This window comes from Petromyzon marinus, chromosome 78 (assembly GCF_048934315.1).
Source record: "Petromyzon marinus isolate PM22_M1 ecotype Great Lakes invasive population chromosome 78, UKy_Petmar_22M1.pri1.0, whole genome shotgun sequence".
NCBI lineage: Eukaryota > Metazoa > Chordata > Hyperoartia > Petromyzontiformes > Petromyzontidae > Petromyzon > Petromyzon marinus.
The window spans coordinates 2,629,151-2,655,779 of record NC_133744.1 but is presented as its reverse complement, the minus strand read 5'-3'; the positions used below and the strand labels follow the sequence as shown (position 1 = coordinate 2,655,779).

The 26,629-nt window shown below is 46.0% G+C and overlaps 1 protein-coding gene across 2 annotated transcripts; it reads left to right on the top strand.

Annotated features, from left to right (window-relative positions):
* Positions 1-4,387: 4,387 nt before the first annotated feature.
* Positions 4,388-26,406, top strand: LOC142907366 (uncharacterized). Of its 2 annotated transcripts, XM_076056822.1 has the most exons (6): positions 4,391-5,013; positions 7,798-7,994; positions 8,698-8,896; positions 9,795-9,943; positions 17,181-17,400; positions 24,231-26,406. In XM_076056822.1, exons 1-6 carry the CDS (start codon positions 4,947-4,949, stop codon positions 24,365-24,367), a joined length of 969 nt encoding a protein of 322 aa, XP_075912937.1. In that variant the 5' UTR covers positions 4,391-4,946; the 3' UTR covers positions 24,368-26,406. The 2 variants fall into 2 exon arrangements, 1 of the variants encoding a protein (XP_075912937.1); XR_012930985.1 differs by having other exon boundaries at positions 4,388-5,013; positions 7,798-8,041; positions 8,698-9,943.
* Positions 26,407-26,629: the final 223 nt, after the last annotated feature.

Below are 26,629 nucleotides of genomic sequence, written 5' to 3'. Positions count from 1 at the left end.
TTGCGAATAATCGCACCAACTGTTGTCACCTTATCACCAAGCTGCTTGGCAATGGTCTTGTAGCCCATTTCAGCCTTGTGTAGGTCTACAATCTTGTCCCTGACATCCTTGGAGAGCTCTATGGTCTTGGCCATGGTGGAGAGTTTGGAATCTGATTGATTGATTGCTTCTGTGGACAGGTGCCTTTTATACAGGTAACAAGCTCAGATTAGGAGCACTCTCTTTAAGAGTGTGCTCCTAATCTCAGCTCGTTATTGAGAGGGGGTCAAATACTTATTTCCCTCATTAAAATGCAAATCAATTTATACATTTTTTGACTTGCGTTTTTCTGGATTTTTATTGTTGTTATTCTGTCTCTCACTGTTCAAATAAACCTACCATTAAAATTATAGACTGATCATTTCTTTGTCAGTGGGCAAACGTACACAATTAGCAAGGGATCAAATACTTTTTTCCCTCACTGTATGGACGAACCACTTGATGTGCACCTGGTCCGAGCACGCCGGTAATTATCGCCGATTGATTACCTCTGACAAATGAAGGGACAAAAGCTTCATGGAGAAATATGGGACCCTAGTAGAGACGCCTTGTGCAATTCGACAAGTCGTGTAAGCTAAACATGAATTATACAGTTGGAGACTGCTTCCTTCAGTCTCATCACCACCACTTCGCTATTTCTCTTCTCCTTTTCACAGTGGCTCAAGTTAGCTGACTTAAAGCCATGCTTTTTTGTTAATGTTTTTAGTACAATAAAATGCAAGCCCGACATACCCCACTGAAAAGTTCCGGCAACAGGTCACAAAATCCGCAGTCTTCCATTCTCGCACGACGGAATCACACGAAATTGGAAGAAAAGAAGGGGAATAGGGTGCGCGCTGACCCAGCAAAGTAGCGACCTCGCGTTAGAGGGAACAATGACATGTAAATGGGGAGGGGAAACTGGGGGGTGGGGTGGGGGTTGGAGAATAACAACCAGCTGGAGGGGGAAGGGGGGGAAGAGTGAAAAAATGGGAGGGAGGGGAGACCGAGAACAGCCCTAAGAAGCAAGATAACCTGCATGCGGTGAGTGGGCTTATGAGCCGGCTCCCCACCACTCCTCACTCTGCGTTCCCATTTGAACCCTGAGGGGCTCTGCTTCTCTTTTTCTCATTCCCCAACTCTCGACCTCCTCGTCCCTTTTGCTCATTTTAGACTCTGGAGGAAAGGAGACAACGTGGCTTTGAACTCCCATTCCCTCCCTTTACGCTTGTGGCTTCAGTGATCCAGGCGCGTCTGTGCTAGGAGGGTAATATGCCACTTGCCATGATGGGGGGTTCCAAAAAACCAGAATAGTCTTTCTGGCTATTCAAGGTTTAGAGTATACCAATGTATACCATGCTGGTATCTCGTCAAGGCGTCGGGTTTCAGGCCCCCAAGAGATATTAACTATCTTGCCTGGTAAGCAGAAGGTTGTGCGTTCGATCCCTACCCTGATGTCTGTATATTTGCGGTTTGCATGTTCACCTCGTGGTCGCGTGGATTTTTCTCCGGATCCTCCGTCATTTCCATCTACATTTAAAAACATGCGTTTAGATCCGTAGTTCTTAACCTTGGGTGCACGAGAAGCCCTTTCTGAGGTTGTGAGACATGCCGGATTGTTTAAGAAGGTAAATAATGGAAAACAAAAATTCTGCACGGCCACATAAGTACAACTGCTTTGTTTTATCAAGCCCATGTATTTATTAACATTATACATGTTTTATAGATTGAGAACGAAAGGGTTAAGGCTGCAGTAAAGGTTAAGAACCACTGGCTTCGATTACTAGGCTGATGTAACTATCCACATGAGCGATTAAGTTGAGCTTTCTCATTCATGGACACGTCACTTCTGAAAAACAGCTATATAGCTCAGTGGACCGTACCTGGTTTAAATCAAAAGATGAAAGTATAGTGAAGAGTATATGGCCCCATTAAACATCGGCTGTAAATTATTCTTATTAAATGACCATTTTTTTACAAATACAAGCACAGCTATTTTGTTAACCCGCTGCTGTAATAGAGCCTCGCCACTCCATGCGGGCCATGGGGGATATTTTGCCATACTTCACCACGTTAGTTATGGTGATGGACTTAACCGGAGGCTCTTTTAGTTCGCTTATCAACCCTTAGCGCTGTAGCGTACTGCGGAGTTGGTGAAGTGTGTGTGGGGAAATTGCTGCTGGCTCGGCACGGGAGCTTGTGGGTTCTTATCGTGACTCCCGGCACAGCTGCACATGAAACCACTAACTCAAATATGTATATATGTACACATATAATTTATTAATTAATTGCGCTTACAGCATTAGTTTCTTATTTATAGTGGCGCATGCACAATGGTCTCCCACTGCCTCATCACCGCCAGCTTAGTCCATGAGTCCAATTCAGATATTTCACTTGGCGGTTCCACTTGAGGTGTCATCTCTTGCGTAGCTTCCATATCTTTTCGTGGTCAACAACGTAGTGGGATTATCAAGTTATTAACTCGTTGTCAATAACGATGAAGTTGTGATTACCGTTTTACCTTAGAGGGATTATCAAGTAATTCACTCCTATCGGCTACTCAGGCAGTAAGTTGATGGTATTGCGTTGACAGTTGACAATCACAACTTACAAAAAAACAACACATTCGTCAATAACATTGCCTTAAAATTAAATATGGATGAGAGTTGATTTATATGGAAATGGACTTTCTTCATAGTATTGTCCATAACTATATGTGACCAGAGAGATGGAGTTAATAATTAGAGTTGGAAACTGCACTTTGCACCATGGGGACCGATGGTAATCGCATTTCAAACTTATTTTGTAATCACCCGTGTTTAAACAGGAGCACGAATAGTTACCTAATAGTAGCCGTCACTGAGTTCGACAAACCCTTCAATAATCGAAATGTATTTCTAAATACTCATTTATATTCAATAAAATATAATAAAATGTTACTAACACATTGCATTGTGGGAAGTTTTGTTGCTGTGAGCAGGGATCGCTGTAGATCCCCAGGGTGTAATTACGAACTTCTGAAGACCGTCATTTTGCTTGCACTGCTCCTATCCCATGGATTTCAGCATCCTCATGAACTAAGGAACTGAGTGACCATCCACAGTTTCAAAATATAACTCGAAATCGTTCCTACTCAGCCTGGCATCTACAGATGAAGATTAAGAACATAGTGTCACAACTGTGTATGGTATGAGATTAGTATTATCGCTTTAATTGCGCGGTTTGAAAGTTATGTTAGAGAAGAATATTTTCAGTACACGGGCTTTAGTTTAGGAGCCTTTAAATAAATGCAGGCAGACCTGGCTTAGCGCGATCCCATGTTTCATCATGCGGGGGTCCTCGGCTTACGAATGGGTTACGTTGCTTCGACCATCCGTAAGTCGATTTGCTCGTATCTCGGAACTCAATATTCAATTGTAAATACGGGAAGTGTATTGGATGTGTTCTGGTTCAACAAAAAAGGGAAGCCGAATTAAACTCGTAAGAACAAATGTGTATTAAAAATCTGTATCGTAAATAAATGTAAATTATGTAACGTGAAAAGAGAAATATCTGTTGCATTTTCACTTAACATAAGTCCTGATGCTGGCTTGCTTTTCGGAAGGGGCGTTTCACGCGGGATTGCATCTCGCAGAAGATCTCTCCGTCGAAGAAAAAAAGTTCCACGGTTCGGTTCGTAAGTGCGACCGGACATTTGCAAGTGCAGATGTTCAGAAGTCGGATGTTCGTATCTCGAGGACAGCCTAAAGTGCTCTGTCCTGGATACATTCATTGCCTATTCTCTTCCCTCCCCTACCTTTACCGACTCCCGATGCACCCCGCTATCGTGACCACCTCCACTTCCATATCCGCTACGTGTAAGGCTACACGAGGAATATTTTGAGTTGTCCATTTCGCTGGCTAGGAGATGTTAACTACCTCGCCTGGTATGCAGGAGATCATTGATCCGTTCCCGACTCTGACGCCTGTATATCTGGAGTTTGCACATTCTCCCAATGGTCGCGTGGATTTTTCTCCGTGTCTTCCGGCGTTTCCCTCCACATGTATAAACATGTGTTTAGAGTATTTGGCAGCTATATGATAAGCCACTTCGTTGAGTATTATTTGTGGCCATTTCGCTTTTGAAAAAAGAGCTATATATCTCAGTTGGCCTTACCTGGTAAAATAAATACAAAAATGTGTTTATATGTTGGGGTGGAGCGGTGGCACAGTGGTTAGCACACTGCACAACAAATTCAGTTACGTACTGTGTGTATTGTTACCGCAGCAATTCACAGCGTGTTCGAAAACTAACTCTCCTCTAGGTGGACTCAACCCTAAAATTGCGCACATTTTGGTAACATTTCTGCAATGGTACAACGCTTGTGTCTTTCCGGTATATTAGTTGTAGGTGGCGTAGCCATTACCACACACGCCCGACCACCTTTGTCTCACTCCCATTGCTTTAGAACGGTGCTAACAACCCACGCCATCGTCAGCGCACCACGTGATAAGGATTTCAGGCCGAGCTGATCTATGCGAGCTGCCGAACAGATGTTGCAATTCCGCAATTTCCTGAGCGGAATGCAGCGAGCATTAAGTCTGAGTTCCCCTTCGTGGTTACGGAGTGGAGCTGAGACTCGCAGAGGAGCTCACAGACGGGAGCGTCGCTCCGCATAATAGGAGCTCGCAAACTCCAGACAGACCCCTCCCTGCGCCACAAAATTGGGAATTATCAGTTACACTGGAACGGCGCATTTATGGGACGCCAATTTGTTTAACGAACCGAAAAGTATCACTGCTGTTGGTGGTGGTGGCTTATATTTCAGTAGCAATCGATCCGCATTGGAGTTCCACGGCTCGCCTCCACGAGTGGAGAATTGTTACCGATTAAGATTACAAGCCAGAGGAAGCGTCGTCACGTTTTAATCGGTGACGGAACAGCTGCGATGGCCGTGGATTTAACGACCTCTGTGCCAGCAACCATCATCATCATCATCGCCGTGGTGATTTCAGGTAAAAACCTATCTATATCACGCTTTGCCTCGCTTTGTGTTGTTATATGTGGCGATTACACAGAGGTCTGTGTGTGTGTCCGAGTGTTGAAATGTCTGCACCGGTTTAAAACATTCAGGCTGGCCTTCCTACGATAAATTATGGGTTTAATCAGACTGAATTATGTGTGCATCTAAATCCTTTAAAGATCTGGACAAAGTCCCATCAGTGAGCTCCTCCGGCAGGAAAGGCTGCATTGGCTGGGTCATGTAGCCCGCATTCCCAGCCACTGCATGCCCAAGAAGCTTCTGTTAAGCCGGGTAGAAGGGGCTAAACGGGCGTGGCACGGTTTGGAGAAGGATGTGGAGCTGATTTGACTTGCTGATGACTGGTACCAGCAGTGTCAAGATCGGCCTCTCTGGAGGAGGCTGGGAAACTGGAAGCAGTCGCCCTCCAGCAACAATGGAGGGCACAGGAGCGACGCTCACAACAATGAGCGGAGCGCCGGGCGACTAAAACACAGCAAGTTGGCACAGTAGGGCGCACAGGTGGTGCATCTAACAATGCATCTCAGTCAGCCAACCCATGGCACCTGCTGGGTCTGTTCTGTGACCTCCTTCCGAACCTTCGACACTTCCCGTTGCCTCAAAATGCACCTGGACTGGCACAGGAACCGTGGTGACGCCACCGCCACTTAATATAAAATGCTGGGTATTGTTATTATTAGGTCGACTCGCCATCAAATGAGTACCTGGTGTGGTGTGCAGTAAACATCTCCACTGGAGAGACAAAGGCGACCACGCATGGTTTTGACCACCCACTCCCTCGTGTGCCGTGCCGGCCGTCATAGTTGCTCGTGGACAGCGCTTGCCCCAACAGTCTGTTGTTGGGTACACGGGGGATCTTTGTATTGTCTTTGTGTTTGTGTGCCGCTGTCTAGCATGTGTTTTTTTAGATTCACTGTCTCTTGTAACTGACATCCTTTCTTTAACCAAGTGAGAGCCCATTGCGATTCACTATCTTGTTATGGACGTCGTTTGTACAACCTCGTGTGAGTCCATCGAAATTATCCGACTGTGCTGACTGACGTCCTTCATTTCACCAGGTGAAAGCCAATAGGGCTGCAATATCTCAAATGATGCCCTTTATTTAACCCAATCTCATCTGCAATACATGCCTACCACTTTCTCTTCTGGATTTCTGCATCGCCTCCTGTCTTTCCACAATGCTCCAGGCATCCATCTCAGACACCTGCACTCAAATGGTAGCAACTCCTCTTCGAGCAGCTGAGTTCGGGGCTGGCTTTGTGCAGGGCCGGGTTAAGGTTCTTGTCGACCCTAGGCACTTCTTTTTCTTAGGCCTTCAGTGATAATTTTCTACAGTTGGTACTGCTGCCCCATGTCACTACTACCGCCGCTGTCACTCCCTTTATTGTGCGAAAAACACCATTTGAAGATGTTGTTGCTAATTTTGCTAAAATAAACCTCAAAGTTAATCTTTGGTATTATTCTATTTCACCTTATGAAAAAAAATTGGCACTGACATAACTCTCCTCTTTATATATATACATGGTGCCTATCATTGATTTTTTTAAATGTATTTATTCAAGAAGCTATCTTGGTTACAGTTTTTTTTATCATACAATCAAAAACATGGTACATTTTTGTTGTTGGTCATTTAGGTTTGTGTATGCCCTAGGCAGAGTGCCCACTGCTTACTGTGCGTGTTGGATAATACGGCCTTGGCTCTGTGTTGCACACCGTAACACAGAGAGCACTGCTGCCTCACTTACCAGCACTTCATGGTGTCCCTCCCCCCCACTTGCTGAGTGCTACAATTCTGCTGGCGGAAACAGTGTGGCCAACACTGCGCGGGACAGAAGCACGCAGAAGATGGGTTCATCAAAATGGGTTTGGATTAATTTAATCAAATAATGTTTCCGTTCATAATAAAGGTTTTTTGGGTTAGATCGCGTTTATTTATAAATGTGTCGTAACCCTCCACCACCCGACACGGTCAATCAGCAAAAAAAAAGTGTCACGTTGACAAAAGACAAATAATTCACTACTTTAGCCCCACCGGTGTGTTGAAGAGTGAATCCACAACATTTACAGTTTGAGTTGTACGACGTTTCGCTGGTAAATACATCCAGCATCATCGGGCAATTTGCCAGAATGGTAAAGCCCTCGCTTGCTCCCGGTTTTATAGAGAGCAGCAGCAGGGTGACGTCATCATTTAACTCATATCAGGTGCAGTGATTAGAGGCGGAGGGGGGGGTGTTGTAATTATATAATCGATTAGTAATCAGTCAATGGTTATGATTTGTAATGAGTTGTAGATTAGTAATTAGTTGTAATGTGTGTTAGTGATTATATGCTATGTTAGTAATCCGTTAATTAGTATGTGTTTCCCCTATAAGGAATTGTAATGTGCATTCATATTCTTAGCTCCCTCGGCAAAGCCATGCCGAAGTGAAACAACAAAACAACAAACATAGATATTCTATTATTCTATTGCTTCCCCCCAACGCGACTCCACCGAAACAGCCAAGAACATGAATTACTGCAGTCACGAAAGCTTTAAATCAAAATGGAATGTGTATTATTTAATAATAAGCTTCCAGGCCGCACTAAGCCTGTAGCTGTCAGAGCGATTAAAGTTTTTATTATTCCTCTCAATTTCAAGCCTACGTGTTAAAATGTTTCTGTTGCTGTGATGCCACAAAAAAAGGGTGGCAGGATGCTGGCTGATGATGGCTGATAATGCCCCATGTTTCATCGCTCGCCTTCTCCTCTGCTGCTGCAGGAGTCATTGCTGCTGATGATGGGAAGACGAAGGCCGTGTGTGAAAAGGAGCTCTCTCATTGCTCCAAGGGGTATAACGTGTGCGGAGTTGAGGGGGAAGATCTGTTGGTCAGATGCCCACTGACTCCAAACACGGGCCTCCCAGATTTGATACTCGTGCAACTAATGCAGCTACATCCAGCAGCTGCAAAAACCATAGTGGGTCTCTCTTCACCTGTTGCTCTGTGTTCCTGTTTATGAGTAGCGTGAGTACTGCATGTGCATAGCAACTAGGTTTGCTGTGGTATCATTTTTCATAACACTATGAGTTAGTTATACCATTCTACGATAGCAGTTTTCCCGACTTTGCAATAGCCTGATCTCATACGTTTACATGGCTCTAGTTGTATCCCGTGCAAACAATACAAATGAGCACTGGGGAGATATGCTGTTGATTAACCTTTTCAGTAAAAACATCTTGATTATAATGATCAGCTTTGATTGTGAGGAGATTACATATCCTTCAAAAAGATCTGGACACAGTCCCATCATCAGTGAGCTCCTCCAACAGGCTTGGCTGCGTTTGCTGAGCCTGCATGTTCAGCCACTGCATTGCCAATCAGTTGTATTTGTTATTTTCCCACCACAGTGGCGAGAGGGAGGTGGTGGAGAGCACTCAGCAGTCACGCTGGATCTGTCTCCATGCCGACTTCTTGACTCATTTTAGCCACGACCCCACCTGCACTGTGACCACGCCCACCCCCCCCCACCTGACGATGTGTCCCCACCAATGGTAGAGATTGGCGGTTATCAGAGATAACAGACCGGGAACCACTGGGGGTGCCAAGGGTGAATTGTGCCCCTGTTTTTTAAAAGCCTAAAAATTGATGGTGTCTCTCTCGTCTCTCCCCAACCCTTCCAGGTTGGCAACTACTACAGACCTGATCCAAGTGCTAAATCAACCCACTTGGCCTTTGAGTTCACCGGTCTTGAAATGAACTTTGCGGTGTTTGTCGCCCGGAATGCAAACGCAACACAGGGTGGAGACTACAGCTGTGTAGTGTTTAGCACCAGAAACAATAGCGATATAGAAACACATTTTCAAGTTAAGCTCTACAAAGGTACGCTCAGATTTACAGATGCACTGAATATTCGACCAAAGTGAATGTTTGGCTTTTTCAAAAACGTTCAGTTTTGGCTGCATCACGGGAATCTTGCACTGAACCTTACTCCCACTTGCATTCCAGCATATGAACAGAAGAGGGTGTTTTCATCAAATATTATTCCTTTCTAGGTCTCTCTTTCGCTGTATTTATGTGCTGGTGCCTAGGTCTTCACTATGCATTCATGTCTGCCTGTCTATCTCTAGCTCTATGTTTTGTATCTTTCTCTATATCTGTCTGTATCAAAGAGCATTCGCATATAAATTCTACAACGTTTTGAAATGCAATCGGCATGAATAATACTATATACATATAACGTCTGTTGCTCTTGCATGTGTATTGCAGCACAAGTCGGAGACGAGGTAGTTCAGGAGGCAACATCTTTTATTGTAACACCTTTCCGGACATTCACACACAGGATCGCCTCTTTTCTTGCTCACGTTGCCGAACAGCCCGGCCTAGACGCAACCCTAACAGCGTTGCATCGACGGCGTCGACCGAGACAGCCAACAGCTGTCCGGCCACGGAATTATCGAGTGAAGGCGGCAGCGACGAAGGCGGCGAAGACAACAGCGACGGCGAGACGAGTCCACTACCAGAACCGGCAGCCTGGAGCTCTTGCTCTCCGCTGCTTTTATTATACTCTGGAACCCACTAGCGGGTTCCAAGGGCTTCCCGATGAGGTCTTCCGTGACCCTTTCCCTCGTTCCTCTGCCCTGCCAGCACACCCGTGTATATGCTCGACGGCGTGTGCACTATCTGTCCACCGCAGTTGCCGCTGCTTGACAGCAATCGGCACTATGTCACTACACGTGTATAACATTTCTCTCTTCCTTTTTGTTTCTGTCTCTCTCAGCTCTGTCTGTGTCTATAGAGAAAGATGTCTCAGCTGATGAGCGAGGTGATGTCACTCTGTGGTGCAACATCACACAACCGGAGCGTGAGGAGTACATTTGTGGTGTCATGTGGATGCTCCCCTCTACATCGGTGACCGTGAGCCTCAACGTGAGTGTCACAAATGAAATGGATATTTAGACTGTCACAAATAGGTATTACTGTGTGTATGTGTTAACAGTAAGTCACAGATGTTGCAGTTTTATACATTTAAACAGTGCTTCAGTTTGGGTCTTTTCTAGAACTCTATCCCCTCCCATAACCCAAATCCTGGCCTAACTTCACTGGGTTCATATCCACAAGCATGTTGACTACAAGATCATAGTCCTTGAATTTAAATTCATCCATGGCCTTGCCTTTCCTTTGTACCTCTGCAAAGTTCTCCACCCCCATGTCTCAACAGCCACCCCCATTTCTTTAAAAAATTACGCTTCCACATGCACACCCACGCACACCGCGGCCACACTAACAAAATAAGTCTGTGAGTGCGCTCACACCTGCGCGATTACCTCACGCGGGTAAACATAGCGATCCTGTGATTACCACCCCGTGTTCACTCTCGCCGCATGTTCCCCCACCGCTACCCAGGTCTCAGCTTGCACACGCAGTCGCTCCACACAGAAATCGCAGACACCACACCACCTATGCTCTGTGCTAACTTTTATTCTCGGCGCAAACCACAATCCCTTAAGGTAAGCTACCCAGTTGGCACTACCCAGGGGGAGTATCTTGCGAGAAAAACCTAGCCTCCTGCTGTCTATGCTCCCACTCACTCAAGCATCCTATCACGCACCTCATAGCTGTACTCACGGCATTAAACGGACGCTGTGAGAGGCGGAGAGGAGAGGACGAGAAAGTATTGCCTAACACTGCCTCGTAGTGGCATTCGCTGGCGTCATGCAGACGCTGCGAGCGGCTGAAGAAGGCAAAATGGCAGGGGAGTCTTGACGGCCAAGATGTTGAAGATCAACTGTTCGAATGGCCCCCGGGCTCCCCTTTTGACTCCCTTGACTTCAAAAACCTGGGGTCGCGTCGCACCGTGCGGCCAATCATGCGCCTACCCGTGGTTACTGCTTGGGTTGTTCCTTTTTTTGTTTTGCCCTTACATGGATCGCCGTGGCCGGTGCTCCTGCGATCCATTGTCAATACACGGGTGTGAATTTGGTATAGGGGTCAGCGGGGGAGGGTCGTGGCACTGCGTTCCGCTGATCTCATTGTTTGCCTTTCTCGTTTTTTCCACCCCAGCTTCTTCCGATATCGTGAATGACTTATCGCGGCTGGCCAGTTAACCTTTTTGTGCCCATACACTGTTAAGACAACTCAGGGGCACCGAGATGTACATTGTCCCGCGAGGGTCGGCCAATTCCCTGGCACCGAGAAACCTATGGACCCTTTGGATTAAAACCCGGTGTGCCAAGCTATCCCACGCAAGGACACTACATGTGTGCACTGCGTGTGTGTATTCAGTGTGGGGGCCAGGAGGGGCTCGCGATGCTTGCAGAGTGGCTTTGAGGCCGTGGCAACACATAGCCGCCCAAGGTGCCCGTCCCCGTCGTGGTCTGACTGGAGCACCTCACCTGGGTCGGTCCAACCAGGTAGCGCCGCAGAGTCCGTGGGACCCGCCCGGCTCCAGTCGCTGGTGTCGCGGGTGGTGGCTCAGCTTCGCGAGGCCCCAGCGGCGGTCTCCGTCTCTATGACAGAGGCTTCTCCTGCACTTCGGCGTCACCTGGGTGGGTAAAAAACTCAGGGGGAGAGGGGTTTAGGTGTCACCGCGCCCGTCGCCTCCTTGCTGGGCCAGAGCCCGCTGGGAACTTGGGCCCAGCGGGACCCATGTATGGCTTGAAGCTGTCGGGTATGGGGGGCTTGGGGGGTCTGGGGGGTTCGGGGGGTTCGGGGTTTTGAGGCACCCGAGAGGCGGGCACCTCTCCGGCAGGGGCCGCCCTCCAGGGTTTCAATCGGCGGATGTTAACCACCGTCTCTCGACCCCTCTCCCTGTCTTGAATCAGCACCATCCAGGGGGAGATTTGCCGCACGACGGTCCAGGGTCCTCACCAGTAGGTTGTCAGCTTCCCCCCCACCTGTCCGGCCCCTACACACGGGATATGCAGCCACACCTTAGAGCCTGCTAAGTAGAAGGGAGGCTCCACACAGGGGACGGGCACCCTGCTCTTGCCGCTGGTCAGCGGCCTCCCCCTGCTGGTAGGCCTAGCCACGGGCCACGCGCAGAGTCCTCATCAAGTGCTCAACGGGCTGGCTCCTCTCCTCTGGTTGTAGTGGTGGAACGCCAAACACTGGGTAGCGCATAAAATACTCCACAGCCACGAGAATGTACCGGTTGGCTCGGTGGGACCACAGGAACGGCCCTGTAGGTCGACCCCAATCAACTTGGTTCGCCCGGCTGACGCGGAACGGCCTCAGGGGTACCTGATGCCACGCCGGTTTCTGCCCACACTGTTGACAAGTGCGGCAGCCCTGTACCTAGGCGGCCACGTCTTGGTTTTAGTTTGGGCCAGAGATACTGGCGATGCAGGGTCTCCCGAGTGCGCTGTTCCCTGCCATGAACCCCAAGTGTGGCCGCACCTAGGCGGGAACACAGATGCACCCCAACCTGCCCGGCTTTGGCTAGTTCCTGCACCACCCCATCCTTCACACACAACCGGGAGTACAACCCACTCCAGGTGGCGTTTTCCCGCAGTGCCGCCTCAACCACTTCCAGGTCCTGATCCCGCTGTTGTGCCTGTCGTAGCTGCTCATTGTCCAGGCTGGAGAATGCGCATCCGACCTCCTCTTTTATCCGGCCGGGTTGGTCAGAGCATCCCGTCTGGCCCATCGGTGCAAGATCATGTGCCCGCCGGCTGGCCCCCTGGGCCCCTGGCCCTCTCGGCAGGGACCTCTGCGACACACACGGTGCTCTTACTTGACAGAGGGGGTTAGTCTTAGGGCTTCCAAGGGGGAGCGCCGTCTGTCTGCAGTGCCCCCCGTGAAATATGGGCAGGCCTCCTCGGCCCGTGTCTCAGGGCACACCGCGGGTCGCCTCGACAACGGATCAGCATTCGCGTGCATCCGTCCAGCCCTGTACTCGATCTGCAGGTTATATTCCTGCAACTGTGTCAGCTACCGGGCCATCAGCCCCCGCAGTTCCTTGAAAGTGAGGAGGACCTTCAGAGCATAATGGTCAGTGCGCACGTGACATCTCCAGTCATACAGATACGGTCGAAACTGCTTGCACGCGAAAATCACGGCGTACAGTTCCTGACGGGCCACACAATAGTTCAATTTGGCCCTGCTCAGGGTCCAGCTGGCGTATGCGATGACATGCTTCACCCCATCCTGCACCTGTGACAACACGGCGCCCAACCCACTGCTGTAGGTGTCAGTGTCTAGGATAAAATCTGCAGAAAAGTCAGGGAAAGCCAGGGTGGGGATATGGGTGAGGTGGTCCTTGAGGGTGGTGAAGGCAGTCTGGCAGGCCTCCGCCCAATGGCAAGGGATCTTAGGGGAAGTTAGTTGGGTTAGGGGACGCGCAATCTTGCTGAATCCATTCATAAATTGATGGTAATAAGTGGCTAGCCCCAGAAATGACCTAATCTACGTCAGGTTCCTCGGCCACAGGCATTCCACTAGGGAACTTATCTTTTCTGGGTCGGTACACACCCCTGCCTCCCTGACACGGTGTCCGAGGTACCCCACCTTGTGCTGCACAAAATAACACTTACACGGTTTGAGCTTGAGATGGGCTGCTTGCAGTCGTTGGAACACCTCCCACAACCTGGACCAGTGTTCAGGCAGCGACCTATTGAACACTATAATACAGATAAATCAGGCACTGTTCCCACTGTAAGCCCCACATCACCAACTCCATCAACCGCTGGAACGTCGCAGGTGCATTAGTGAGTCCGAATGGAAGCACACAGAACTCAAACAGTTCCATCTGGGTGGTAAACGCGGTCCTCGGCCGATCCTCCTCTGCCATCTCCACCTGACAGTACCTGGACGCCAGATATAGGGTGGAGAAATACCGTGCCCCCGCGAGGCTGTCAAAGGTATCATCGATGTGGGGGATGGGGAAGGCATTGCCGAGGGTAACCACGTTCAGCATCCTATAATCAACACAGAACCATGTCGAACCATCCTTTTTCGTCACCTGCACATCCGGGGCGGACCAGGGGCTCAATTAGGGCAGGATTATGTTATCGAGGAGCGTGTCTGCGACCACCTCCATCATCTGGGCCCGTTCGGGAGCGCCCACTCGGTAGCTGGGGAGTTTAATGGGTCAGGCCGCACCTGTGTCAATTTGGTGCTTGACGAGGTCCATCCAGCCAACATCCGAATTGTGCTCACTAAACACGTCGGCGTACTCTCGCAGTAACTCCCACAGCCGATCGGCCTCCACCTTTGATAAATCCGCCCACGGCACCTGTAGCTTGTCAAGCAGGGAGACAACCTCAGCTCAGGGGGTCGGGCCAACCCGGCATGCCAGGTCCTGGTTGTCCTTGGGGCAGCAGGGGTCCTCAGCCCAGAGGGCAAACACCGTGGCCACTGGAGTGCCCCATCAGAAGATTGTGACCACACCTGTGTCTGCTAATGCATTTTTTACCCATAATTTACCACCGCGGTACATAATATAATTTATCTAGTGGTGTTTTTAACTTGACAAGAAGATGATAACCTGCTCACGATTTTCCCTGCCACATGCGAGAGCACAAGGAATGTCATTAAATTGGTGGCCAAATGCCCCACAAGGCATCCCGGCTTCAAAATCAGCTTTAGAAATGGTCCTTTTCATAAGAAAAGTAATGTGAATATCGGCCCATCGCTGAGAATCATGCAGCTGAACTTTGAGGGCCTCTCTAGTGCGAAATGCGATTATATCGCAAAGATTCTCATGATTCAAGACATCGACATCCTGATGCTGGGAAAAAAAAAAACCCTATCTGGAACGAGAGTGCCCCGTTTGAAAATAAGTGAATATGCCCACATGACTGCAAGCCACTATCCGAAACATGGCCCAGGTCACAGCCAACAACTCGCCCCACTACATCGCCATCAAGATCAATGCCATAACTGTGGTTAACGTCTAAAAGCCTCCAGGTGTTGAATCGCCATGTCCGATGCTACCACCACCAAGTCACCCGACCAATCACGTTGGCGACTTCAAGAGCTACCAAACATTATGGGGCTACAGCGCCAATGATAAAGCAGTTGAGCAACAAACATCATGGGCAGCAGCAGAAGGCCACCACCTGCTCTGTGACGCAAAAGACAGTGGCACGTTCAAGTCAGCACACTAGGAAAAAATGTTACATGCCTGATCCAAGTTTTGTGTCGCGGGATCATAATGGTAATGCTATGCCGGGAAAAAGAACCACCTCTGGCAACTTTACAAATAGCGAACTTAGGCTGCTGTATTCTTCAATAATGACCTTCACATCTCACTGATCCGCCCTGCATGGCCGAGTTACATCATGGCATTGGAATAATTTGTTGGAGTTATTCCTTCATTTGGAACGTGGCTAAGATCATAGCCATTATTAAACTCAGCAAGGATACATCGCAGATCACAAACTACCACCCTATCTCCCCCCTCAGCGTCGGCTACAAGCGAATGGAGCAGCTCCTGCTCCAAAGGCTAAATCCTATGCTTGACAACATAACCCCTAAGGAACAAGCCGGATTCTGAACCGGCAAAAATTGCTTCAACCAGGTGCTAGCTTAAACAAGTTACATTGAGATCGGTTTTGAGCACTAGCTCAAAACAGGAACAGCATTCATCAACCTCACCTCAGCATATGATATGGTGTGGTGGAAGGGTCTCATGCTGAAGCTCGCGACAGCCTTGCCTTGCCACCCAACTATCAGACTCATCACTGAAATGCTGAGCGACCGATGGTTCACCATTCACCTTTGTGAGGCTGCCAGCAGCCCACTAAATTTGAACAATGGACTGTTGTGGGAATCTGTTCTTGCTCCAGTGTGGTTCAATCTCTACACCGATGAGATTCAAGCGACATCCTCCCGTAAGTTCACATACGTGGACGACATCGCATTGGCAACCAAAGCCGGGCAATAGAGGACACTGGAAAAGTTATCTAATAAGATCTCAAGATCTTCGAAGCACATTTCACAAATTGGTGCCTAATATAAAATGCTTCCAAGAGGGTCGTCTCCGTCTTCCATCTGAACAACAGGCAAGCCACGAAAACATTAAAAATCAACTTCTGCATAACACCACTAACACACAACCACCACCCCAGGTACCCTAGACCGGACGCTCAACTACGAGCACCACCTTGAACAAGCCAGAATGAAAACAAAAGTATGAGTATTTTTTTTCCAGAAACTCACGGGAACAACATGGGGAAGCTACGCCCCACACGTTAAGATATCAATGCAGCTCCCAGTCCACTCTACAGCAGTGGACTTGTGCTGCAGTGTAGGGTGTCAGCCCTCACACAAACTTCGTCGATCTTGAAATCAACACTGCACTTAGTATCATCAGCGGCACCTTCAAATCCACTCCACTCTCGTGGCTTGTCAGGCTGGCGGACATCGCTCCAGCCAACATCCACCATGATGCCGCAACGATTCAGGGAGTACAACAATATCGTGGAAAACTTCGCCTACTAAGACATAAAGGTACCCCCACGCCCTAGGCTTAAATCCAGGAAGCCATTCTGGATACGCACCTACTCTCTGGCAACCGAATATAAAGACACCGGGTGGGTGGCTATGAACGTGGCAAATACAACATTTCATTGAGGACCCGACCGTCGAAGTAAATCACGCTGAACCGCGTTCGGGCCCAGCGCATGAGATGTGTGGCATACGCGTTGTTCTATAAAAGGAAAATCAAAGAGTCACCAAACTGCGACTGTGGTGAAGCCCAAACGATCAAACGCATCACCGCTGATGGTATTGCTGCAATCCATACAGCTTCTAGTGCCGCCTTGGATTAGTGACTTTCTTACCTTACTCTCTATTTTGCACTCCAATCGTGTTTTGTGTATTGTGTTTGTTGTAACTTGCTGACCCGCCCATACTGGACACCTGTGAAAAATAACTCCATAGCTCATCGGATTCCTCCCGTAGTATAAAGATGCTAATTCTGATATAACCACTCCTGAAACTCATATCTGGGCTTGCCTGAATAAAAAAAAAGTCAAGGGAAACCATGCTAAGACATCGAACTGAATACCCGAAAAAAAATCTGTTTTATTGTGGAATGCTGAAACCCAGTAACCCTCTTAGAGGGATGTAGCTGAATTATATTCCTGTAAAGATAATTTTGCGATGCTAATGGATTATTAATGCGCGTGTGTGCTGTTCATTTGGAATGCACAAATTCAAGGACTCACAAGTCTCTAGCGGAGTGCATCAACTGGGCCACGTGATGTACGAGGGACACTTGGACCTTAGGCATGGCTCCAGCTATGTGACACTCTATAACGTTACACGAGCACATGGTGGAAATTACTCCTGTGTTATCAACACCAGCGGCTCGAGAAGAAGCGCCACTGGACGTCTTTGGATTACTTCACCCAACACTACCGAAAGAACCAAAGAGTATGGTAAGAAGCCATTAACACGGCTTCCAAATGATAGAAATTAAACTTAATAGAAGTTAGTGGTGCAACTCTTGCACAATACTATTGCCTCTACTTTTTTTATCGCACGTAGTCAAGCAATTCACTGTGGGTACCTTAATTGCTTTTCACTCTCTGTGCTATACACACATTTTCTTTGCCCCTGTCATCGGAAATGCACGAGCATTGAGGCATCGGGGCTCATCGCATAATTACAGGCCAGAAACGGCAGTAGAAATTCCAGAGCATCACGGAAGAGAGTCTATTTTATAGGATAACCATTGGCGATTCGCCCACAAAGTAGTACTCAGTTTATCGTTACCAAATCTGAAAATATAACTATATTGATATTTTTCCAGATGAAATAATTATTGCTCAAAGATGCCTGAATATTTTATTTTTGTGATCGATTTGTAAATTGGTCACGTTTAGGAAAGAGAGAGGAGAGGGTATTTCCAAACATCCCTCCAAGCCTATACAGTACCGTGCTAATGAGTAACGATGTAGGAAGGAGGGATTTGTAATGTTGTACGATCTGAAAAAAAGCATTGATTCAAATCTGTTGAAATATGACGTCACTGTGAGTTATGGCACTAACATGGCGTCACGTCGGTACATTTCCCTCAAACGGTGGTGTCAGTTGCCTTTGGGTGACATCATGTACTCCCCGTTGTCGTGTGGTTTTGTCTCCAGTCCCCCGGTTTTTCCCTCCACATTAAAATACAACGTCACACGTTTAGAGTGCTTGTCCGCTGATATCAATTTCCACGTGATAAGCCATTTCGTGTAGCTATCGTTTGTGGCCAGGTCGCTTCTGAAAAAGAGCTACATAGCTCAGTGGGCCTTACCTAGATGCGTGATGCTGATTTTAAATGTGGAGGGAAAACAATCGGAGGACCCAGAGAAAAGTCCAGGCGACCACGGGGAGAGATAGAGACACACATACTCCAAATATACAGCAGGCATCGTCAGGGTGGGGATAGAACCCACGACCTCCTGTATACAAGGCAATGGAGATAACATACAGTGAGGGAAAAAAAGTATTTAATCCCGTGCTGATTTTGTACGTTTGCCCACTGACAAAGAAATGATCAGTCCATAATTTTAATGGTAGGTTTATTTGAACAGTGAGAGACAGAATAACAACAACAAAATCCAGAAAAACGCAAGTCAAAAATTTTATCAATTGATTTGCATTTTAATGAGGGAAATAATTAATTAACCCCCTATCAATCCTTAAGATTTCTGGCTCCCAGGTGTCTTTTATACAGGTAACAAGCTGAGGTTAGGAGCACACTCTTAAATGGAGTGCTCCTACTCTTAACTTGTTACCTGTATAAAAGGCACCTGTCCACAAAAGCAATCAATCAATCAGATTCCAAACTCTCGACCATGGCCAAGACCAAAGAGCTCTCCAAGGATGTCAGGGACAAGATTGTAGACCTACACAAGGCTGGAATGAGCTACAAGACCATTGCCAAGCAGCTTGGTGAGACGGTGACAACAGTTGGTGCGATTATTCGCAAATGGAAGAAACACAAAAGAACTATCAATCTCACTCGGCCTGGGGCTCCATGCAAGATCTCACCTCGTGGAGTTGCAATGATCATGAGAACGGTGAGGAATCAGCCCTAACTACACGGGAGGATCTTGTCAATGATCTCAAGGCAGCTGGGACCATAGTCACCAAGAAAACAATTGGTAACACACTACGCCGTGAAGGACTGAAATCCTGCAGCGCCCGCAAGGTCCCCCTGCTCAAGAAAGCACATATACATGCCCGTCTGAAGTTTGCCAATGAACATCTGAATGATTCAGAAGACAACTGGGTGAAAGTGTTGTGGTCAGATGAGACCAAAATGGAGCTCTTTGGCATCAACTCAACTCGTCGTGTTTGGAGGAGGAGGAATGCTGCCTATGACCCCAAGAACACCATCCCCACCATAAAATATGGAGGTGGAAACATTATGCTTTGGGGGTGTTTTTCTGCTAAGGGGACAGGACAACTTGACCGCATCAAAGGGACGATGGACGGGGCCATGTACCGTCAAATCTTCGGTGAGAACCTCCTTCCCTCAGCCAGGGCATTGAAAATGGGTCGTGGATGGGTATTCCAGCATGACAATGACCCAAAACACATGGCCAAGGCAACAAAGGAGTGGCTCAAGAAGAAGCACATTAAGGTCCTGGAGTGGCCTAGCCAGTCTCCAGACCTTAATCCCATAGAAAATGTGTGGAGGGAGCTGAAGGTTCGAGTTGCCAAACGTCAGCCACGAAACCTTAATGACATGGAGAAGATCTGCAAAGAGGAGTGGGACAAAATCCCTCCTGAGATGTGTGCAAACCTGGTGGCCAACTACAAGAAACGTCTGACCTCTGTGATTGCCAACAAGGGTTTTAACACCAAGTACTAAGTCATGTTTTGCAGAGGGGTCAAATACTTATTTCCCTCATTAAAATGCAAATCAATTTATAACATTTTTGACATGCGTTTTTTCTGGATTTTGTTGTTGTTATTCTGTCTCTCACTGTTCAAATAAACCTACCATTAAAATTATAGACTGATAATTTTTTTGTCAGTGGGCAAACGTACAAAATCAGCAGGGGATCAAATACTTTTTTTCCCTCACTGTATGCTAGTGGCACCCCACACATTCAAATTCCATTCGGGAATTTGATCATCTCTTTATGTTCACTAATTTAATAATAAAATAACTAGATTTAAATAGCATTATTCATACACATTTCGTCTTAAAACGGCTTAGAAAATGTCGCACAGTTTCCACACACAAGTGCAGGAAACCAAAGTAATCCACTTGCTATACCACTGTACCCTTGCAAGTCAAGACATTGCGATTGCGATGCCCACGGATAACGATGGAGTTTCACGAATTTGCGTGATTTACCAACTGCCATAGGGCCGCGTTACAGGCATCAGAATCTGTATTTATACTACCGGAGCAGTCCAATGAGCTATGAAGATCTTTTTCACAGATGTCCAGTAGGGGGCACGGGGTAAGAACGTTACAACAACAAACAGTACAAAAACACGACAGTAGTGCAAAGTAAAAGAAGAGTAAACAAATCACAAATACAACTAAACCATCCCCATACTACCAGGCAAAGCCCATTGAGGTATTCACTTAGTTTTCAGAAAAAAGTGGCTTATCATGTGGAAATTTACAGCAGAAAAATAATCACGCAGTCATAATAGGAACTCAACTGATCGTCCTAAGGGGAGAATGCTAAAAATCCCACCATAGAAACATGGAATTTCCACCACTGCAATGGAACGGAGTAACATGCATCGCTCGCTTGAGCTGGGATGCACGGAGACTGTGAGCCAGTTTAACACGTTGGCTTTCGCGACCGATATCATCCATATTACAGTTATTTTGAGTTATATCTCGTAATTATATACAAATGTGTCGTTAAACCCGCCACCACCCGACACAACTAAAATCTGGCTGTTGCCTGGTTATGCTAGTTGCCTAATTCCCCGCGGCTTGGCTTGGGTGGGTACTTTGAACTGCTCATAGAGAGTAGTGGGTGTCTTCTCCCAGATATTCTAGCTCATGCTATGTTAACGTTTAATGATGTAGGGAGTATATCTGACATATCAGACAACATTATCGAGGTAAATACTATCAATCTTGGCTTGCATATTTTTGACAGCTCAGATATATGAAAGGGTGCTCATAATTAGGCGGTGAAAAAAAGACAAACGACATCCAATGCACTTCACGACCACAGGATACCAGCTCTGCCGTCACATGGGTTAACAAGGTCCGCATCCCCAATCGAGCAACCGGGATTGGGTCAAACAACTTGCTACTGTAATGTAGCAGCAGCTATGACACCGTTAGAAAACAAAGCAACCAGAACAACGAATATTCTGAGAATGGCGAATGAGATCACAGTAAGAACATGGAATGTGAGAACACAAATTCACACTGCTAGAATTTGCTTAAAAACATAAGATGCTCATATGCAATACGAAGAATTGCAAAAAGACTGCAGAGAATGGACATGCAGGGCAACGCATGGAAAAAAAAATGGAATATGATTGATCTGATAATGATCGACAGATGTTGGAAAACATCAGTTCGCCTCTCCAGGACATTCCAAGGAGCTGATGTGTCTTTGAACCATAGCTTGGTACTATGCAACTTACGACTAAAACTAAAACGTATATCCAGAATACAATATGAGAAGGAGAGGAACATAGAGTCACTCGAACGAGGAGACAAAGAGGAAATATGAAGAAGACATCGAGTAGAATCAGGAGAGCAGAAATAGAACACACTAGCATAGACAGCATGGCATTAGCACGAATGAAGATAGTGGGCCAAGCTGTTGTAGTAGTAAAACCCAATAATATAGATATCTGAGAAAAACTTGGAACTGGCACAGGAAAAGAGCAAAGATAAGGCTAAAGATAAAGGAATAGGACGACTAAGTACAAAAAACTATGCATTGAAGGACATAAGCAAGAAATGAAAAAGAAGAATAGCTGGGAAAGCAATGTAGCGACTTTGAATACGATGCTGGAAAATAAAAGACCAGAGAGGTCTACAAACTCGTCAAGAGCACAAATAGGAAGTGGTAACCAAGGCAAACAGCGATAAAAGACGGCAAAACCTTGATGGACAAATAAGAAACAAAAAATAACTCGTCTGAATATTTCAACGATTTTTATAGGGAAGCGGATGAAGAGAATAGAGTTGCTGGATGAACTAGGAAATATATCCTCACCACTAGAGATGAAGAAAACGGTGAAATATTGAATGAAGAAATTAAAAATGCAAGGAAACATCGGAATAAAAACAAAAGTCTCGGAGCGAATGGCATGAGCCGAAAAATGATAAAAGCTAGAGGGAAGGACTTGTAAAATAAATCCACGAGCTATGCAAGCAAGTTTAGAGAGAAAGAAAAATACCAGAAGAGTGGACAAAATCCATACTTGTGATGATACCCAAGAAAGGAAAGGTCATTGATTGTAAATATTACAGAACCAACCCACTAATAAGCCACATGGAGAAGGTACTAATGAGAATTCTATTGCATTGATTAAAAGCACAGGCTGAAGAATATTTAGTGGATAAACAGGCATGGTTTAGGAAATATAGGAACACAATACATCAAATCTTGATGTTAATGCTAATAGCAGAAAAATAATAGGCTGGTTTACAAATGTTTCACAGATTTCCAGAAAGCATTCGAATCGACTAAAGAAGACGCAATGTGGTCAACATTAAGATCATACGGAGGACAGAAAAGTCTGACAGATTCTGCAGAATATGGGTGAAAGTTCAAAGTCAGAATTTAAGTTTAGACAGCAAAAAGGAGACTGGTTCCCAACAAAAAGTATGAAACAGGGAGACCCACTATCACCAAACAACGTTGTCAATGTCTCGGAAAGAGTGATGGATACCATGCATGAATATCTGTGCAAGGACAAATAAAACATTATCTGAGATATATATCTGATGGAACAAAGCTATGTCGTACTGCAGAGAAGTGTTGATATGCTGAGTTAGGAAAGGATGCAGGACTGAGGAGTGATATCATGAAGACAGGCAATGGTGTTCGAAACGGAGGACATTAAGAATGAAGTAATAATAGAAATCAGAAAGATTGTGAATGTCAAGGAATTTCTATACTTGGGCAGTCTATTGACAAAGGATAACCATTGCATGAAAGATAAAAAGCGAGGATCGCAAAGGCAAACCGAGTAATCGCTGGATTAAATAACATCTGGAGAAGCAAATCACTTCCAAGACTTACCTGATCATCTTAAGAACACAGGTGTTCAGTGCAGCTTTGTATGCCTGCAAGACTTGGATATTGCAAAGACTGACTGAGATAAGATACTGGTATTCAAAATGTAGTATAGAAGGATACTGCATCTAAAGTAGACCCAAAGAGTGACCAACGTAGACATAAGAAAAAGGTTGCTCATAGAAGACCTGATGGAGGCAGTGATGAGAAGGAACCTGGCACCATTTGGACACATATGAAGGATCGACAATAACAGGAAAATTAAAAGTATGTTCAGAAAAATGGAAGGAACCTGAAAAAGAGCTAATAGAGAATGTAATGATGACATAACAGATTAGTGCCAGAAACATGTGCCACTACCTGAACATATTGGCACAAGCCTGAGGAAAGTGGAAATAAATGACGAAATGTACAGTGGAAAACGATGGACTAACTGCCCATCGATGATGATGGTGTCTAAGGTAATATTTGTTAGTAATTGATCTCACATGGAGTGTATGGAAGACATCAAGAATGTATCCCAGTGGAACTTCATAATTCATAGTCATTTGTCTAAAATTAATACTGATACAGATTGGCATTGATGTGATGGATAATAGCTTAACCATTCCAAACCTCTTTTCCACTGTACAACTGAGCCAAACTTGGGCCATGCTGAGGCAGCCTGGCACAGCTCATGAGGCACCGGGTCTTTTCAACTGCAGAATCTGAGGCGTGTTACCAACATCGCATGCAATCATCTCGATGACCTCATGAAGCTGTTTGACTAAAACTGACTCGTATCATATGCAAGGAACACATCAATAACTTGCCAGTGGCCATGCGTGCCAGATTCGTATCTTCTTAAGGCCAGTGTAAGAATTGTTTGATATCAGCTCGGTACACGAAATAGCCAGAGGACAAACATTCATAATTGGAGAGCCCTGCACTGAATGTCTCAGATGTCTGAGTCGGAAGGTGGTAACAGTGTAGTTGTTGGTGGGTTCCACAAGTGACCTCTAACCCTGATCCTTGATCATCCCCTCCCTATGCAGGACTTCCAGGCTGCATCGTGTCTGCTGTGGCCTTGCTCTGTGTTTCTTTGTTCACCCTTGGTGCCTCCATTCTGGGGACACGGTGGTTTTTACGGCAGCAGCCGAATAAAGTGAAGGCCCAGGATTGTGTCGAGTGAACGGGGACAGCAACAAAGAGACACCAAGGAGTCTCGACACTCGGCTGTTGGAGACCACTGGCGCAAATCAAGAAAGATGAATCTGACATCATATCACCTTTAGGAAACATGATGGCCACGTACGTGAAAAAATGGCTGAGTTAAACTGAGAATAAATGCATTGCAAATGTTCATTAATCTTCTTTGGTTCTTTCGCTAAAGTCACATAGAATGAGAATAAAATAATAAAATAATTATTCTCATTCTACGTGACTTTACTGAAAGAACCAAAGAAGATGAATCCTTGCAGTCACGAAAGCTTTAAATCGAAACGTGCCCTTATATGTTAGATCAATCAGTCTACGACGGATGCTGTGCTTGCACTTCACTGACTTGCAAAACTGCATCGAGTTCTATCACCTACCACATGTCGCTTACATTGATTTGAAGGCGGCTTTTGGCTCTGAACTATTCACACTACAGTCCTCCAACATGTCCCCAACAATGCAAGAAAAATTGGAGACTGATTCATGGCAGAAAACAAAAGTCTGGAACTTGGGCTTCGGACCTCCAGAAGCACCCTGCATAATGAACGGTAATGCCGCCAAACAAGCGAAGGAATTTCTTTACCTATCATCTGCATACTGACCGGCGATAGACGATGTAGACCTGATGTCATGCGCCGGATCGGACTGGCCTTCAGACTAATTAATGGTCTGAACCGCATCTGGTCCTAGAAACGTTTAAATCTCTGCAACAAATAGAGAGTTTACTAGTGCTGTGTTTTGTCGGTTTTGTTGTATGGTGCCCAGCCCTGGACAATGCTTCAAGCTGATTGGATCAGCTGCAGTCATTCCACATGCAATTCCAAAGACACTTTCTTGGCATCCGATGGTTCCACTTCGTCAGAGATGTCACCATTGTGTCTGCGACCAGTCTAATGACCTCATTGTGCACACAGCCTGACACAAGCGCCATGGTGACGTCACCACCACTTAGTGGCGAATGGCGTTTGTTGTTGTTGGTGATTTAGATCTTTGTTTGAGGGAGACGGTTGTCACTTTTGATGCGCACTCCAGCAAATTGCGGATCTCAGTTGGCGTTTGACGTTCGAAGTGGACTGCGACCCTCAAAGGAATGGCATCGCCCTTGTGATAAGTGGCAGCGTCCCCATGTGGTGAGGTTTAATAATGTGCCTGAAATAATACAGCATCTCGCTCTCGCATGCTTTCTGGGTTGAACTCCCTGTTGCTGGATATGGTGTCCAATGTTTCACTCATTTTCTGCAGAAGCTCCGACCGCTTGGAGAGAAACGTGGATATCATGCCCAACAAAACAATGTACAGCTCAAAAACACATCACACATCTATACAGTACAATCGCGAAAACCTACCCAGTCATGTATAATTTATTTTAAATTTGAATATTCCTTCTACCAGTTTTGTTCTTGAATGACAAGATTCATCATTTGCACAGTTATGGAGGTAAATACTTTCGACCATTACCTTTGTTGATGACGGTTGCTGAGCACTAGTAAAGGTGCAATAGTTATTACGTTTATTTAATTAAGAAAGGTTAATGTAAACATTTGGGAAAGGGTCAATGGGATGGCATTCCAAATTCGAGCAGTGCGTGGGGAGACGCAGAGAGGGAGATAAGTGTTGTGAACCTGCAGCGTGAGTGGAACAGATATGTGCTGTTTTCACAGGGATCGTTAAATTTGTGAATCAAGCTTGGAGCTGGCCAGAGATAGCCACAATGGTGAATCTTTTCAGATAAAAAAAACTTAGCCACTTGAAAATCCAAGTTGACAGCCATTTTTCAAAATGGCCGTAAATTATTTATTTGTTTGCGCAAAAGTGACCGAGTTGTCCAGTATTGGATGATTTAAAAGTCGATTTCTATGTTCATGATCATGCAATAAAATATTTCACAGTTTTTACCACTCATCAGATAGGTTGTATGCATACTTTTTTGGACAACGTGATGATGTGCATACAAGTGAATGCCAATGTCTTTTCCAAAAAAAAATATTAAATGTGATATTGCCTATTTGTGGATTCAGTGCGTCCTGAGCGTAAAAAAAACACCGCATACGAATATTCTTAAACATCATGGAATTAAACGTTAATTTGATGATAGGATGTACCGTTATATGACAGTACAGCTTAGAGTCAAAAGGTGTCATATGACTATGTTACATGTCCTCATTAACAATTACTGGCATGACACACGGTCTGGATTAAGCATGTGAAACATAATAATAATAATACTAATGAACAG

Bases quoted from the DNA above. Each gene is read 5' to 3' on its own strand.
- LOC142907366 (XM_076056822.1), top strand. From the start codon at position 4,947: ATGGCCGTGGATTTAACGACCTCTGTGCCAGCAACCATCATCATCATC. The intron at 8,897-9,794 runs GTACGCTCAGAT...TGTCTCTCTCAG, and splicing joins TCAAGTTAAGCTCTACAAAG to CTCTGTCTGTGTCTATAGAG. The intron at 9,944-17,180 runs GTGAGTGTCACA...CACAAATTCAAG, and splicing joins CGGTGACCGTGAGCCTCAAC to GACTCACAAGTCTCTAGCGG.